Source organism: Felis catus, chromosome B2 (genome assembly GCF_018350175.1).
Source record: "Felis catus isolate Fca126 chromosome B2, F.catus_Fca126_mat1.0, whole genome shotgun sequence".
NCBI lineage: Eukaryota > Metazoa > Chordata > Mammalia > Carnivora > Felidae > Felis > Felis catus.
In genome coordinates, this window is record NC_058372.1 from 47,536,970 (window position 1) to 47,555,692 (window position 18,723).

The window sequence follows — 18,723 nt, forward strand, 5'->3', positions numbered from 1 at the left end:
AACCATCTTGTATTTCTTCTCCTCAACTATTTTCTCTCCCCCTTTTTTGTTTTTTACTTCTTTTTTTCCCATTTCTCGAAATACTGCAATATGATATTCAAAGTGGTAAATATTTTTCTTACATTATCTCTGAATCTTTGCAAAACCTTATAAAATTAATTATCTTACCATCCATTGTACAGTTAAAAGAATTAAAGCTTCTCCACAATCACAAAGGAGCCTCAGGTCCTTAATATAAACTCTGATCTATTTGATGGCAAACTCACTCTATAAATCACTATAGTACGCTGTTTTCACTATCTCTGTGGATTATATTACTCTTGTACTAAAACACTGCTTAAAATACTGTTCATTCTGTTTTAACCATCGTCAGCATTGTTCTCTATCAATTTTCTGTAATTCACTTTCCAGCATGGTATCACTCTGCTTGGATCAAACACTCATCTTACATCTTCACAAAGTATCCACTTAGATTGAACAGTTTTTATAGCTTCTTTAGAGACTTGAAGGTTTTGCCAATCGCCAAACCACACCATTGTGCAATTGGTACTATTACTCTATGAACTCTTTCAAAGCCACTCGCTCTGATACCTTGTATTACTTTTCCTATTTTTTAGTCTAGCAAGGGCCAAATATATAGCATTCTGTCCATTTCAGTAGACGTTATAATTTAGTATCTGTTTGAATGATGAAAAAGTAAAGGAAAGTTTGTGGTCATATTCCTAGACCAAGAGTCTTCATTGCATTATTTAAAGCTTTCTGCAAGGCTCAGCAAATGTTGAGTTTGATGGTATAGATCCTGTACATCCGAACCCTTTACATCTGAAGTCCAGCTATCTTCCCATGTGACCTCACTGCTTTTCACCAAATAATCTATTCAGCTTTTACATTAACCTCAGTGCCTTCTATAGAAAACCTGATGAAATATAAGGAACAAATATGCTAGGATCTTGCACTCCAGTATTTATATTCTACTTACCACATATAGTATAATAAGTGTGACCTTGAAAACCTCTGATGTAATTTTCCTCTTCCTAAAAAGAGGCAATAACAGGTATCTAATAAAGTTATCTGGAAGGTCAGATTAGATATCTACATGAGAAGTTATGAAATGGGGTTTGGCACATTCTAGACACTCGTATTTAATTATCTGCCCTTTCTTTCTCTCATCTTCCAGAGTCTAAATACAAGAATCTTATCCCTAATTTCAAAGCTCTTCATCAGAGAATTCAGGACATTTTCCCAAACCTCTACAATTGCTAGGCCATAATCCCACCATTCTTGCTATTTAAAGCATACTTATATAAATCTTCTAAATCAAGCAATTTATTGACTTATCTGAGTTTAATCAACTATATTTTTAAGTATGCCTAGAGAATTACTGAGTCTTTCTTTTATTTCTGTTTCCTTAGTGTCCAGCATTGTGCTCAGATTATTAGCCACTCATTGTTACATTGTTATTGCTTGACACGCTAGCCCCATGCACCTCAACATCCTCCCTAATCATATTTGAGGTCCTTACTTCCTCAGTCCCCTTTCATTACTAATAATAAGTATAATAGTAACAACCATAATAATTATAATAGTACCCAAATTGATAGACTAATTTTTAGTTTGTAGGACTAGTTACTGGTACATTATTGCACTAAACCCTAATTGCAGTCTTTTGAGGTACATACAATTAACAAGTACATTTTACAGCAGACATTTTATTCTTAAAAAATTGTGGTTGTTATTGATTCTGCTTACATTTTCTGTTTTATTGTTAAAAACTTTGGTAAATCACTTAAATTCTCTGAGTGGCAAGGTTCACAAGCTATTAAGTAGGAAGCTAGTAATAAAATCTAAATCTTCTAAGTTTGGGGTGCCGGGATGGCTCAGTCAGTTAAGCGTCTGACTCTTGATTTGGGCTCAGGTCAATATCCCTTGGTTGGTGGGTTCAAGCCCCTCATCGGGCTCTGTGCTGACAGTGTGGAGCCTGCTTGGGATTCTTTCTCCCCCTCTCCTGTCTCTGCCCCTTCCCAGATCTCTCTCTGTCTCAAAATAAATAAATAAAATTTCAAATAAAATAAATCTTCTAAGTTTGAATTAAATTCTCTTTCTGTTACGTGTTCTACCTTTTGAAGTTCCAACTTTCTAGGTCCAAATACGAATACTTCTGCATATCAATTTACATCTTCATTGTTAGAGAGCCTGGATTACCTCAGAGGATACACCTCTCAAGAAAATCATAATCACCATGAAGCACTTTATTGCACTACGTATTTTAATTATTTTTAATTGATCCATAAAGCCAATGCTGGAGTGCCTGGGTAGCTCAGTCAGTTAAGCAGCTGACTCTTGTTTTCAGTTCAGGTCAGGATCTAATGGTTGGTGAGTTAAAGTCCTGCGTCAGGCTCTGCACTGACAGTGCAAAGCTGCTTGGGATATTATCTCTCTCCTTCTCTTTCGGTCCCTTTCCCACTCATGCTTGCTCTCTCTCTCTCTCTCTCTCCCTCAAAATAAATAAATAAACATTAAAAAAAGCCATTGCTTAATTTCTTTACTAATGCATTAACTAACTCAACAAGGATTTTTTTTTTTTTTTTTGCAGTACTATGCCTTTATTTGGCATTTTATTCCTGCTGTGCTTCATTGCCCAGAATATTCTGAGACTGTAGCCTGGATCAATTTGTAGATTCTGTTATTAATATCACAAGAGATATATTCTGTTATTCTCAATCATTCATCTTCCCTGGGTCCAATTTATTATGAAGCCTTCACTTCTGAAGTTTGCAAATAAATTTTTAAAATTATATTTAAAAAATAATGTAAATATCTAAAAGAAATCAAGGCCAAAGGATCTACCTGAATCATTTCATTTTAACTACATATTAATTTTCAAATTGAGTTGAGTACATTAGTAAACACTATTCTATATGAGTAAACTGAAATTCAACATAATCAAGAGACTTCTTGAATTGACAAGATTGTTAAGAAACTGCATTTTCTACTTCATAATCTGGTGTTTCTATTTTTAGCTGTAAGCTCTATGTTACATATAAACAAACATCTATTTTACCTGGTAGAATGAAGGTCACATAACACAGAAAATGGAGGAAATAGTAAAAGATCTTCATTTTGCAGAAAGAAGTTGCTGAAAGATTTGGTAACAAAATCTAGAGACTAGCTTTCCAAAAAGCCAAAAGACATTTACTATTTATAGTTTTCTAACGGAAGAGACTCTTTATCCGGAAATTGTTTTAATTTGGTGTACTTGTCTTTGCACCATTGACTAGGGCTGTGGGTAGAATTACCCAAATTGAGAATACTTGAGATTATTGATCTTTAGAGAGGAATCTCTATGTGTAAGCAGCCTGTACACATGACATCCTTGTATTGATGGTGATCAGTTAAACATCAACATAAAGGACATGCATGGAGTGGGTTTAAGAGAAATACCTACCATTTTAGATGTAAAACAACTGAACATTACCATGTTGGTTAAACTCCTGATTACTTTTCAAAATACATTCTAGTCTCTAATTCGGTATACAATATCATCAATATGTCCATATATCCCAAATTCTGACTTATATTCAGTTATCCCATTGATTTCCCTAAACTATTAATTTACCAAATAACAGATAGGAGGCCTCACTTTTGTCATTAATTTTCACTATATTCTTTTCAGATGCAACTTGAATATTTAGGGAGCTCTGCTTTTTCCTAGAAAAGCCCAATTAGTCTCCATTCATTTTAAGTTTTTTTATCATAGTAATATAGGTACACAATAAGGATTGAAAAAAAAAGATCTTGTAATGAATAGAAATAATTTCCTATTCAATCTCCTTATTTTAGATCTTCTTATTAACATAAGAATTAGGACCCAGCTTAATACTTTGTCCTTGCCTGCCAACTACAGAATGTATCTTTTGGTTTCCCCCAAGAAAAATGTGGATTCAGATCACTTACACTCCTGTGCTGTTCTGTTCCTCAAATATTTGAAAGTTATATTAATTTTTGAAAGTTCTTTAGTTTATCTTCAAATATTTAAACGCTTTTTTCCCACCAACGTTAGCCACAACGTTCAACTTTCTCTATTTAAAAAAATGATATTAGTTCCCTTGCCATTTCCTCCAACCTTCCTCCCTACTTTGCACATCTCATTCACCTGCTGTTATACATTGCCTTTTACCTTTGTCTGGGATAATGTTTGCATTCTGAATGGAGGCACTTAAGCTTTATATTGAAATACTGTGTTACAATAAGCAGTATGGATTTTATTGGCTTTTTAATGCACCTAATGTGGCAACACTGTGCTAACCAAAGACAAATGTTGTTGGTTTCAAAGTTAAGTGAATTATTACCATTATTTTACTATTCGTCTTCTTGTTTTCTTTTATTATTATCTCTCTCATTTTTTTTCTCAAATGTTTTCAAGTATTATAGTTTTCATTGTTTAACTTTTGTTTCTGACACTTTGGAAAAATTTTTTTTCCTGTAGTTTTCTTTTAGATGTGAATAAAAAATATAAATAATGGTCAGTCCTCATCCTCAAGTTTATCCCAGTATGAAAGGCTCTTCCTGTGCCTTCTTTGTTCTAAGAGTTTCTGAACCTGTTTAGCTGCACTGAATCTACTGTTATTTGTATCTCCTGTATTCTTCTTTTGTTTTTTCTCTCCATCCAGGAATGTTCTTTAAAAAAAAAAAAGATAGGAAATGCAGGAATTACCATGCAAGGAAATATTTCTATTCTGCCCTCATATCTGATTATTTGGATGTAAAATCTATGTTCGAAATCATGTGAAGTCATTAGCCACTTCTATTATACAGTCTTCCTGATGAGAAATCCAAAATTAGGTTAGCTCCTTTTAAATGGTTTGATTTTTTGTTCTTTCATGACACTTTTTAGGACATTCTCTTTATAATTTGTAACCCAAATTTTATAGTCACACATTTCCTGGTGTGAACTTGTTTTTTTATGAGTTAGATCTAGAACCAGTGAGCCTGTATCTTCAAATCTAGGAATTGTTCTCTTCTCTTTTTATATTTTTTTTCCTCTGATGAACACTTTCTCTCCTTATTTGTATATTTATTTTCTCGCTTTAGGGGATTTCTTTTGGTCAAATGCTGAAATATCCCTCTCTAGTTTTGTCTTTACTATCTTATTTTTATGTCTACTTATGTTGCCATTTTATGATTTAAATATCTTTCACTCTTTGGTGTTACTATTTTTTTTAGCAATCATATTTAAGATGTAAGTGCCCTTATCTGTTTCTCTGTTCTTTTGCCATAGAAGCTGTTTTTGTTTTGTTGATGTAAGGTCTTTTTGAATCCCTCTCCAAATATATTTAAAAGAGTTTTTTATTTGTGTTATTCTTTTTTCCTTGAACTATTTTCTCAGTATCTAGAGGTCTGTTTGGTGTTGTTATCTTAGTTACTCATGCCATAGCTTTTACATATTGTTGTAAAACCAGTTCTAGGATGAAGAAATGCGATACCTTGTGGATGTAGATTGGAAAGCTTCCTTTAAAGTGAGCAGAAGAGCTTAGAACTCTCAATGTCTTGGTGGGGGGGGGGAAGTTCCTTTTTACTGGGACACAAATTCCTATATTAAAAATCTTAGATTTCTCCACATGATTTCTTTATTGGTCGTGGTTTTATTTAAACAAAACTAAAAACTCCATTAGGGAAGAACTGTATTTCTCTTGTTTGACACTGAATCTCCAATATGTAGGAATCTTTTTATTACAGTAGATATAATCCAGATGAATTTCTTTGGCATCTTTGTAAAAAATCAGTTGATTACATATATTGAGTTTGTTTCAACATTTTACATTCTGATTCATTCTCTCCTCTATGTCAATACCAAATTCTCTTTTTGAATCTTTAGAGTAAAACTTGAAATCAAGTAGTGTCATCTCTACAACTTAGTTCTCAATCTTCAATTCCTGGTTATTTTTGGTCTGGTAAATTTTCACACAAATTTTTAAGTAAGATTGTCAATACCTATTTTAAAAGCCAGCTGGTATTTTGGTTGGGATTTTATTGAATCTGTAGTCCCACATGATGAGATTTGGCATTTTAACATTTCCAATGCTTGATCAATATATATCTCTTCATTATTTACTTCTCTCTTTTTTCTTAAGTTTTCATTTAAACATTTAACTAGTTAGTTAACTAGTATAATATCAGTTTCAGGAGTAGAATTTAGTGATTCATCACTTACATATAACACCCAGGGCTCATCATAAAAAATTCCCTCATTAATACCCATCACCCATTTAGCCCATCCCCCCACCAATCTCCCTCCAGCAATCCTCAGTTTGTTCTCTATAGTCAAGAGTCACTTATGGTTTGCCTCCCTCTCGTCTTCTTTTCCCAAACCCTAAGGTTCATCTGTACTGTTTCTTAAATTCCACATATGAGTAAAATCATATGGTATTTGTCTACTCTGACTGACCTATTTCATTTAGCATAATACACTCTAGCTCCATTCAAATCATTGCAAATGACAAGATTTCATTCTTTCTGATGACTGGGTAATATTCCATTCCAATATTCCATTCCACACATATATACATATATACACACACATGCACATTCCACATCTTTATCCATTCAACAGTTGATGGACAGATTGGCTATTGTTGATAATGTGGTTATAAACATCAGGGTGCATGTATCCTTTAGAATCTATATTTTTGTATGCTTTGGTTAAATACCTAGTAGTATAATTGCTGGGTTGTAGGGTAGTTCTATTTGTAACTTTTTGAAGAAACTCCATACTGTTTTTCAGAGTGGCTGCACCAGTTTGCATTCCCACCTTTCATTGTTTACTTCTTCAATTCCTCTCAGCAATGTATTTGTCAGTGTATAGGGAAGTAATGCATATATTCTCTTTTTGTTTTGAATACTTTCATATGTAGTATTTTTGAATCCTTTCTTTTTTTTCTTAAAATATTTGGGTTAGTTTTTTTTTATTATTCAAATCCAAGTTAGTTAATATATAGTGTAATAATGGTTTCAGGAGAAGAATTTTGTATTAATCACTTACGTATGATACCCAGTGTTCATCCCAACAAGTGCCCTCTTTAATGACCATCACTCATGTAGCCTATCTCCCACCCACATCCTTCCAGCAAACCTCAGTTTGTTCTCTATAGTTAATAGTCACTTATGGTTTGCTTTTCTCTATGTTTTTATCTTAATTTTCCCTCTCTTCCCCTATGTTCATCCATTATGTTTCTTAAATTCCACCTGAGGGAAATCATATAGTTGTCTTTATCCAACAGACTTAGTTCACTTAGCATAATACATTCTAGTTCCATCGACATTGTTGCAAATGGCAAGATTCCATTCTTTTTGATTGCCTAGTAATATTCCATTATATTTATCTCACATCTTCTTTATCCATTCATCAGTTAATGGACATTTGGCCTCTTCCCATATTTTGGCTACTGTTGATAGTGCTGCTGTAAACATTGGGGTGCAAGGTTCCCCTTCAAATCAGCATTTTTGTAATCTTTGGATAAATACCTAGTAGTATAATTGCTGGGTCATAGATTAGCTCTATTGTTTATTTTCTGAGTAACCTCCGTACTGTTTTCCAGAGTGGCCATACCAGTTTGAGTTCCCACCAACAGTGCAAAAATGTTCATCTTTTTCTGCATCCTTGCCAATATCTGTTCTTTTCTGAGTTGTTATTTTTAGCCGTTCTGACAAGTGTGAGGTGGTAGTTTATTAAGGTTTTGATTTGTATTTCCCTGATGATGAGTGATATTGAGCATCTTTTCGTGTGTCTGTTAGCCATCTGGATGTCTTCTTTGTAAATGTGTCTATGCATGTCTTTTGCCCATTTCTTCACTAGATCATTTGTTTTTTGGGTGTTGAGTTTGATAAGTTCTTTATAGATTTTCGATACTAACCCTTTATCTGATACGTAAGTTGGAAATATCTTCTCCCATTCCGTCAGTTGCCTTTTAGCTTTGTTGATTGTTTCCTTTACAGTGCAGAAGTTTTTTTTATCTTGATAAGGTCCCAATAGTTCATTTTTCCTTTTATGTCCCTTGGCTCAAGAGACATGTCTAGTAGGAAGTTGCTGTGGCCAAGGTCAAACAGGTTGTTGCCTTTTTTCTCTTCTAGGATTTTGATGGTTTCTTTTCTTACATTTAGGTCTTTCATCCATTTTGAGTTTATTTTTGTATATGGTGTAAGAAAGTAGCCCAGGTTCATTCTTCTGTGTGTTGCTGTCCAGTTTTCCTAGCACCATTTGCTGAAAAAGACTGTCTTTTTCCATTGGATATTCTTTCCTGCTTTGTCAAAGATTAGTTGGCCATACATTTGTCAGTCCATTTCTCGGTTCTCTATTCTGTTCCATTGGTCTATGTGTCTGTTTTTGTGCCAATACCACACTGTCTTAATGATTATGGCTTTGTAATGCAGGTTAAAGTCTGGGATTGTGATGCCTCCAGCTGTGATTTTCTTTTCCAACCTTACTTTGGCTATTCAGGGTCTTTTGTGGTTCCATACAAATGTTGGAATTGTTTGTTTGGCTATGTGAAGAATGCTGGTGTTATTTTGATAGGAATTACACTGAATGTGCAGATTGCTTTGGGCAGTATCAACATTTTAACAATATTTATTCTTTCAATTTGTGAGCATGGAATGTTTTTCCATTTCTTTGTATCTTCTTCAATTTCATTCATAAGCTTTCTATAGTTTTCAGCATACAGATATTTTACCTCTTTGGTTAGGAATTTAGGAGGCAAGCTGTCAGTTTTTCCCCATTGAGGGTGATATTAGCTGTTGAGTCTTTTGTATATGACCTTTATGATGTTGAGGTATACTCCTTCTATCCTTACTTTCTTGAGTGTTTTTATCAAGAAAGGATGCTGTATTTTGTCAAATGCTTTTCCTGCTTCTATTGAGAGGGTCATGTGGTTCTTATCCTTTCTTTTATTAATGTGATGTATCACATTGATTGATTTGCGGATATTGAACCACCCCTGCAGCCCAGGAATACATCCCATTTGATAGTGGTGAATAATTCATTTAATGTATTTTTGGATTCAATTTGCTATTATCTTGTTGATGATATTTGCATCCATGTTTATCAGGGAAACTGGTCTGTAATTCTCCTTTTTAGTGGGTTCTTTGGTAATGCTGGCCTCATAGAATGAGTATGGAAGTTTTCTTTCCATTTCTATTTTTTTTTTTGGAACAGCTTAAAAAGAACGGATATTAACTCTTCCATGTTTGGTAGAATTCCCCTGGGAAGCCAGCTAGCCCTAGACTCTTGTTGGCTGGGAGAATTTTGATTACTGATTCCATTTCTTTACTGGTTATGGATCTGTTCAAATTTTCTATTTCTTCTTGTTTCAGTTTTGGTAGTTTATGTGTTTCTAGGAATTTGTCCATTTCTTCCAGATTGCCCAATTTTTTGGCATATAATTATTCATAATATTCTCTTATTATTGTTTTGTATTTCTGTGGTGTTGGTTGTGATTTCTACTCTTTCCTTCATGATTTTATTTATTTGGGTCCTTTCCTTTCTCTTTTTGATTATTCTGGTTAGGGGCTATCAGTTTTGTTAATTCTTTCAAAGAACCTGCTCCTTGTCCTTGTTTCATTGATCCATTCTTTTTTTTCTTTTTTGCTATCATTGATTTCTGCTCTAATGTTTATTATTTCCCTTTTTTATTGTTTTGGGACTTTATTTTCTGTTCAATTTCCAGCTCCTTTAGATGTAAGCCTAGCTTGTGTATTTGAGACCTTTCTTCCTTCTTTAGGAAGGCTTGGATTGCTGTATACTTCCCTCTTATGATCACTTTGCTGCATCCCAAAGATTTTGGACTGTCGTGTTTTCATTTTCATTGGTTTCCATGTACTTTTTAATTTCCTCTTTAAAATCTTGGTTAACCCATTCATTCTTTTTTTTTAATATGAAATTTATTGTCAAATTGGTTTCCATACAACACCCAGTGCTCATACCAACAGGTGCCCTCCTCAGTACCCATCACCCACTCACCCCCCCTTCCCAGCCCCCCCCCCCCATCAACCCTCAGTTTATTCTCAGTTTTCAAGAGTCTCTTATGGTTTGGCTCTCTCCCTCTCTAACTTTTTTTTTCCTTCCCCTCCCCCATGGTCTTCTATTAAGTTTCTCAGGATCTACATAAGAGTGAAAACATGTGGTATCTGTCTTTCTCTGTAAGATTTATTTCACCTAGCATAACACGCTCCAGTACCATCCAGGTTACTACAAAAGTCCATATTTCATTCTTTCTCATTGCCAAGTAGTATTCCATTGTGTATATAAACCACAATTTCTTTATCCATTCATCAGTTGATGGACATTTGGCTCTTCCCAATTTGGCTATTGTTGAAAGTGCTGCTATAAATGTTGGGGTACAAGTGCCCCTATGCATAAGCACTCCTGTATCCCTTGGGTAGATTCCTAGCAGTGTTATTACTGGGTCATAGGGTAGATATATTTTTCAGTTTTTGAGGAACCTCCACACTGTTTTCCAGAGTTCTGTGCCAGTTTGCATTCCCACCAACAGTGCAAGAGGGTTCCCATTTCTCCACATCCTCTCCAGCAACTATAGTCTCCTGATTTGTTAATTTTAGCCACTCTGACTGGTGTGAGGTGGTATTTCAGTGTAGTTTTGATTCGTATTTCCCTGATGAAGAGTGACATTGAGCATCTTTTCATGTGTCTGTTGGCTGGCCATCTATCTGGATGTCTTGTTTAGAGAAGTGTCTATTCATGTTTTCTGCCCATTTCTTCACTAGATTATTTGTTTTTCAGGTGTGGAGTTTGGTGAGTTCTTTATAGATTTTGGATACTAGCCCTTTGATATGTCATTTGCAAATATCTTTCCCCATTCCATCGGTTGCTTTTTAGTTTTGTTGATTGTTTCCTTTGCAGTGCAGAAGCTTTTTATCTTCATGAGGTCCCAGTAGTTCATTTTTGCTTTTAATTCCCTTGCCTTTGGAGATGTGTCAAGTAAGAAATTGTTGTGGGTGAGGTCAGAGAGGTTTTTTCCTGCTTTCTCCTCTAGGGTTTTAATGGTTTCCTGTCTCACATTCAGGTCCTTTATCAATTTTGAGTTTATTTTTGTGAGTGGTGTAAGAAAGTGGCCTAGTTTCATTCTTCTGCATGTTGCTGCCCAGGTCTCCCAGCACCATTTGTTAAAGAGACTGTCTTTTTTCCATTGGGTGTTCTTCCCTGCTTTGTCAAAGATTAGTTGGACATACTTTTGTGGGTCCAATTCTGGAGTCTCTATTGTATTCTATTGGTCTATGTGTCTGTTTTTGTGCCAATACCATGTTGTCTTGATGATTACAGATTTGTAGAAGAGGCTAAAGTCTGGGATTGTATTGCCTTCCACTTTGGTTTTCTTTTTCAACATTACTTTGGCTATTTGGGGTCTTTTGTGATTCCATACAAATTTTAGGATCGCTTGTTCTAGCTTCGAGAAAAATGCTGGTGCAATTTTGATTGGGATTGCATTGAATGTGTAGATAGCTTTGGGTAGTATTGACATTTTGACAATATTTATTCTTCCAATCCATGAGCATGGAATGTTTTTCCATTTCTTTATATCTTCTTCAATTTCCTTCATAAGCTTTCTATAATTTTCAGCATACAGATCTTTTACATCTTTGGTTCGGTTTATTCCTAGGTATTTTATGATTCTTGGTGCAGTTGTGAATTGGATCAATTTCTTTATTTGTCTTTCTGTTGCTTCATTATTTGTGTATAAGAATGCAACTAATTTCTGTACATTAATTTTGTATCCTGCGACTTTGCTGAATTCATGTATCAGTTCTAGCAGACATTTGGTGGAGTCTATCAGGTTTTCCATGTATAATATGTCATCTGCAAAAAGTGAAAGCTTGACTTCATCTTTGCCAATTTTGATGCCTTTGATTTCCTTTTGTTGTCTGATTGCTGATGCTAGAACTTCCAACACTATGTTAAACAATAGCAGTGAGAGTGGACATCCCTGTGGTGTTCCTGATCTCAGGGGGAAAGCTCTCAATTTTTCCCCATTGAGGATGATATTAGCTGTGAGCTTTTCATAAATGGCTTTTATGATGTTTAAGTGTATTCCTTCTATCCCGACTTTCTCGAGGGTTTTTATTAAGAAAGAATGCTGAATTTTGTCAAATGTTTTTTCTGCATCAATTGACAGGATCATATGGTTCTTTTCTTTTCTTTTCTTAGTGTGATGTATCACATTGATTGATTTGCGAATGTTGAACCAGCCCTGCAGCCCAGGAATGAATCCCACTTGATCATGGTGAATAATTCTTTTTATATGGTGTTGAATTCGACCTGCTAGTATCTTGTAGAGAATTTTTGCATCCATATTTATCAGGGATATTGGCCTGTAGTTCTTTTTTTTTTTTTTTTTTTTTTTTTTTTTTTTTTTTTTTTTTTTGCTGGATCTCTCTCAGATTTGGGAATCAAAGTAATGCTGGCTTCATAGAATGAGTCTGGAAGTTTCCTTCCCTTCTATTTTTTGGAACAGCTTGAGATGGATAGGTATTATCTCTGCTTTAAATGTCCGGTAGAATTTCCTAGGGAAGCCATCTGGTCCTGGACTCATTTGTTGGAAGATTTTTGATAACTAATTCAATTTCTTTGCTCGTTATGGGTCTGTTCAAGTTTTCTATTTCTTCCTGTTTGAGCTTTGGAACTGTGTGGGTGCTTAGGAATTTGTCCATTTCTTCCAGGTTGTCCAGTTTGTTGGCATATAATTTTTCATAGCATTCCCTGATGATTGCTTGTATTTCTGAGGGATTGGTTGTAATAACCCTGTTTTCATTCATGATTTTATCTATTTGGGCCCTCTCCCTTTTCTTTTTGAGAAGCCTGGCTAGAGGTTTATCAATTTTGTTTATTTTTTCAAAAAACTAACTCTTGGTTTCATTGATCTGCTCTACAGTTTGTTTTTTGTTTTTTGTTTTTTTAGATTCTATGTTGTTTATTTCTGCTCTGATCTTTATTATTTCTCTTCTTCTGCTGGGTTTGGGGTGTCTTTACTGTTCTGCTTCTATTTCCTTTAGGTATGCTGTTAGATTTTGTATTTGGGATTTTTCTTGTTTCTTGTTTCTTGTTTCATTGATTGCAATGTATTTTCCTCTCAGGACTGCCTTTGCTGCATCTCAAAGCGTTTGGATTGTTATATTTTCATTTTCATTTGTTTCCATATATTTTTTAATTTCTTCCCTAATTGCCTGGTTGACCCATTCATTCTTTAGTAGGGTGTTCTTTAATCTCCATGCTTTTGGAGGGTTTTCCAGACTTTTTTCTGTGGTTGATTTCAAGTTTCATGGCATTGTTGTCTGAAAGTGTGTATGGTATGATCTAAATTCTTTTATACTTATGCAGGGCTGTTTTGTGACCCAGTATGTGATCTATCTTGGAGAATGTTCCATATGCACTTGAGAAGAAAGTATATTCTGTTGCTTTGGGATGCAGAGTTCTAAATATATCTGTCAAGTCCATCTGATCCAATGTATCATTCAGGACCCTTGTTTCTTATTGATCATGTGTGTAGATGATCTATCTATTATTGTAAGTGGGGTATTAAAGTCCCCTGCAATTATCACATTCTTATCAATAAGGTTGTTTATGTTTGTGATTGTTTTGTATATTTGGGAGCTTCTGTATTCGCTGCATAGACATTTATAATTGTTATCTCTTCCTGATGGATAAACCCTGTAATTATTATATAATGCCCTTCTTCATCTCTTGTTATAGCCTTTAATTTAAAGTCTAGTTTGTCTGATATACGTATGGCTACTCCAACTCTCTTTTGACTTCCAGTAGCATGATAGATAGCTTTCCATCTCCTCACTTTCAATCTGAAAGTATCCTCAGGTCTAAAACGAGTCTCTCGTAGACAGCAAATAGATGGGTCTTGTTTTTGTATCCATTCTGATACCCTATGTCTGTTAGTTGGAGCATTTAGTCCATTTACATTCAGTGTTATTATTGAAAGATATGATTTTAGAGTCATTGTGATGTCTGTAGGTTTCATGCTTATAGTGATGTCTCTGGTACTTTTTTGTCCTTGCAACATTTCACTCACAGAATTCCCCTTAGGATCTCTTGTAGAGCTGGTTTAGTGGTGATGAATTCCTTCAGTTTTTGTTTGTTTGGGAAGACCTTTATCTCTCCTTCTATTCTGAACGACAGACTTGCTGGATAAAGGATTCTCGGCTATATATTTTTTCTGTTCATCACATTGAGAATTTCCTGCCATTCCTTTCTGGCCTGCCAAGTTTCAGTAGACAATCCGTCATGAGTCTTATCAGTCTCCCTTTATATGTTAGAGCATGTTTATCCCTATCTGCTTTCAGAATTTTCTCTTTATCCTTGTATTTTGCCAGTTTCACTGTGTTACGTCGTGCAGAAAACAGATTCATGTTACGTCTGAAGGGAGTTCTCTGTGCCTCTTGGATTTCAATGCCTTTTTCCTTCCACAGATCAGGGAAGTTCTCAGCTATGATTTGTTCAAGTACACCTTCAGCCCCTTTCTCTCTCTTCTTCTGGAATTCCTATGATATGGATATTGTTCTGTTTGATTGCATCACTTAGTTCTCTAATTCTCCCCTCATACTCCTGGATTTTTTTATCTCTCTTTTTCTCAGCTTCCTCTTTTTCCATAATTTTATCTTCTAATTCACCTATTCTCTCCTCTGCTTCTTCAATCTGTGCTATGGCTGCCTCCATTTTATTTTGCACCTCATTTATAGCATTTTTTTAGCTCCTCATGACTATTTCTTGGTCCCTTGATCTCTGTAGCAATAGATTCTCTAAGGTCCTCTATGCTTTTTTCAAGCTCAGCGATTAATTTTATGACTATTATTCTAAATTCTTGTTCCATTATATTGCTTAAATCGTTTTTGATCAATTCGTTAGCTGTCACTACTTCCTGGAGTTTCTTTTGAGGAGAATTCTTCTATTTCATCATCTTGGGTAGTCCCTGTGGTGGCTCCAAACTGCAGGGCACTTCCCTTGTGCTGTCCGGAGTAACTTGTGTTGGTGGGCGAGGCTGCAATCAGACCTGATGTCTGCCCCCAGCCCACCACTGGGGCCACAGTCAGACTGGTTTGTACCTTATCTTCCCCTCTCCCAGGAGCAGGACTCACTGTGGAGTGGTGTGGCCCCTGTCTGAGCTGCTTGCACACTGCCAGGCTTGTGGTGCTGCTTTGATGGGATCTGGCCATTTATGTATTAGTGGATCCGCAAGGTGCACAGGGGCAGGAGGGGTAGGCTTAGCTCTCTTTGCTGTCGGTGATCCCCTGTGGGAGGGAGGCAGACCCGTCTGAGGGATGGATCCACAGAAGCAGAGCGTTGGGTGTTTGCACAGTGCAAGCAAGTTCAAAACCCATTCATTTTTTTTTTCAACGTTTATTTATTTTTGGGACAGAGAGAGACAGAGCATGAACGGGCGAGGGGCAGAGAGAGAGGGAGACACAGAATCGGAAACAGGCTCCAGGCTCTGAGCCATCAGCCCAGAGCCCGACGCGGGGCTCGAACTCACGGACCGTGAGATCGTGACCTGGCTGAAGTCGGACGCTTAACCGACTGCGCCACCCAGGCGCCCCAACCCATTCATTTTTTAGTGGGATGTTCTTTAATCTCCAAATACATATGGTCCTTCCAAACTTTTCTTGTGGTTTGTTTCAAGTTTCATAGTGTTGTGGTCTGAAAATATGCAAGGTATGATATCAATCTTTTTGTACTTGTTTAGGGCTGACTTGTGACCCAGTGTGTGATCTATTCTGGAGATTGTTTCATGTGCACTTGAGAAGAACGTGTATTCTTCTGCTTGAAAATGAAGTATTCTGAATATATCTGTTAAGTTCATCCTGTCCAGTGTGTTATTTAAAGCCTTTGTTTCCTTGTTGATTTTCTGTTTAGATGATCTGTCCCATTGTTATAAGTGGGGTGTTAAAGTCCCCTACTATTATGGTATTATTATTAATAAGTTTCTTTATGTTTGTGAGTAATTGATTCATATATTTGGGTGCTCCAAATTGAAGGAATAAATATTTACAGTGATTAGATCTTCTTGGTGGATTGATTCCTTAATTATGGTATAATGCCCTTCTTCCTCGTTTGTTACAGTCTTTGTTTTAAAATGTAGACATAAATATGGCTACTCCAGCTTTCTTTTGACATCCTTTAGCATGATAAATGGTTCTCCATCTCCTTACTTTCAATCTGCAGGTGTCTTTAGGTCAAGTATGTATTTCTAGTTTACAGCAATGTAATTTTTATATTTTTTCTGTATCAAAGGTATTACTTATTAGTTTACCTTCATTTTTAGATTCCTTAGATTTACTGTATAGACATTTACTGTATAGAATCATGTCAAGTGAAAATAAATTTGTTTTTAATTTATAATCTACATGCCTTTGTTTATTTTTCCTGTTGTACTTTCTAAGATTCTCTTACAACTTGGAATTCAGGTGGTGAAAGTGATTATTTTTACCTTGTCCTTGATTTTAGAGGAAATGCATTCAATCCCATCTTTGACCATAAGAATGATGATAGCTGTAGGTGTTTCATAGATGTCTTTTTCAGGTTGGGAATGTTCTCTTCTATTTCTGGTTGCCAAGACTTTTTATCATAAATGGTTATGACATTTATTCTAAGTATTTGTTTGAATCTTTTGAAATAATGATTTTGTTTTTTACTCTTGCAATATACAGGATTATGCTAACTTATTTTTTAGCGTAAAACTAAATTTACATTTTATTTGATAATATTATGTTTAGAATATTTGTAGTTTCCTTGAAATTTCTTTTTTTTTCTTCAAGTTTTGATATGGGTGATGCTGGTTTCCTAACATCATTTGGGAAATGTTCTCCCTTATACTATCATACAAAATGATTTGTTTATAATGAGTATATAATGTATATACTTTCATTATTAAATGTTTAGAAGAATTCAGCAGTGAAGCCATATATATCTGATATTTTGTATGTGGGAAGTTTTGTAAATATACATTTTTAAAATGGATATAGAATTATTCAAGTTGCAAATTTTTTCTTAAGTGAATCTTGGTGGTTTACATCATTTGAGGAATTATTCCTTTCCATAACAGTTACCAAAATACTGGTATAGTGTTGTTTATTAGAGTCTCTTACTCTTATGTTAATATCTTTTACATCTGCTGTGATTTCTCCTCTTCATTCTTGATATTGGTCATTTGTGCATTTTCTCTGTCCCCTTTTTTTTTATCGATGTGGCTAGAGATTTCTAAAAATCAATTTTTATCTTTAAAAAACTAGCTTTTGTTTTTATTCATATTCTCCTACTGGTTTTCCATTTTATATTTAAATAATTGCTGATCTTGTTTTATTATTTCCTTCCTTTTGCTGAGTAAAAATAAGGGTTTCATTGAGGTATGTAGTTTATAAAATTGTTTTTAATTTGCCTTTCTTTTTTTAAAATTGTTTTTTTCTTTTCCTAAATCCTTAAAATGGAAGCTTAAATCATTGGTTTAAAACATTTCTTATTTTTTAATATAACCATTAAAAATACTCTGGTTATAATCTTGGGCTCTCTTTTTGTCTATATCTCTTTGTGTATGTCAGTGTCTCTGTCTCTCGTTCCCTCCATTTCTCTCTCTCTCTCTCTCTCTCTCTCTCTCTCTCTCTCTCTCTCTCATCACTTGTACAGGGGAAGCAAGGTGCTATGTTGGGATAATCCTTATGGAATGGCCCAGATGACGAGGTTTGAATCCATGACTCTATTTAATAACTTGTGAAAAACTGAAGCTCTATGTTCAATAGCTCTCAAGAATGAAACCTGGGACACCTGGGTGGCTCAGTTGGTTAAGCATCTGACCTCTGGCTCAGGTCATGATCTCATGGTTCAAGTTCCACATCAGGCTCTGGGCTAACATCTTGGAGCCTGGAGCATGCTTCAGATTCTGTCTCCCTGTCTCTGTGCCTTTCCCCACTCACACTCTCTCTCTCTCTCTCTGTCTCTCTCTCTCTCTCTCAAAAATAAATAAACATTAAACAAAATTATTTAAAAAAAAAGAATTAAGCCTGGCAACAGCCACATGAGTGAGCTTAGAAGCAGATCCTTTGACCCTCTTGAAGTACTGAGATGTCTATAGCTACAGTTATCTGCTTCAGTGCAATCTCAACAAAGATCTTGGGACAACAGCACCATGCTAAGCTGTTTCTGGAATCTTACTCATAGAGTCTATGAGATAATAAAGGTTTTAAGGTTTTACCTCTTGCAGTAATTTGTTATGCCGAAAAAAAACCAATGTAATATCCTGTCTTATAGTCTCTGTCTTTTAATTGTCACATTTACATTTAATGTGCACACTTATTGAAATTATAATATGTGTTTAAAATTGCCACATTGTTGGGGCACCTGGGTGGCTCAGTCACTTGAGTGTCCAGCTCTTGATTTCAGTTCAGGTCATGATCTCACATTTCATGCGTATGAACCCTGCTCAAACAACCCTACTGTAAGCACAGAGACTGACAGGGATTCTATTTCTCCCCTTCTTTCTCTTCCCTCCTCTTCCTCTCAAAAATAAACTTTAAGGCAAACAAACAAAAAACTGCCACCTTGTTTTTTGTTTTCTGTTTTTTTTCTCCCTGCCTTTGTTCCCTTTCCCTTTCTTTATCTGTATATTTTTTATGATTACATATTATCTACCCCATTGGTTACATATATTTTTGTTCTTC

The 18,723-nt window shown here is 35.3% G+C and overlaps 1 protein-coding gene across 1 annotated transcript in view; it reads right to left on the reverse strand.

Annotated features, from left to right (window-relative positions):
* DEFB114 (defensin beta 114) overlaps window positions 1-18,723 on the reverse strand; it is a 30,747-nt gene that overhangs the window by 9,042 nt on the left and 2,982 nt on the right. Inside the window, exon 2 of the mRNA XM_045058652.1 lies at window positions 16,500-16,627. Coding sequence (XP_044914587.1) covers window positions 16,500-16,627 — 128 coding nt within the window. The remainder of the gene's footprint in view (window positions 1-16,499; window positions 16,628-18,723) is intronic.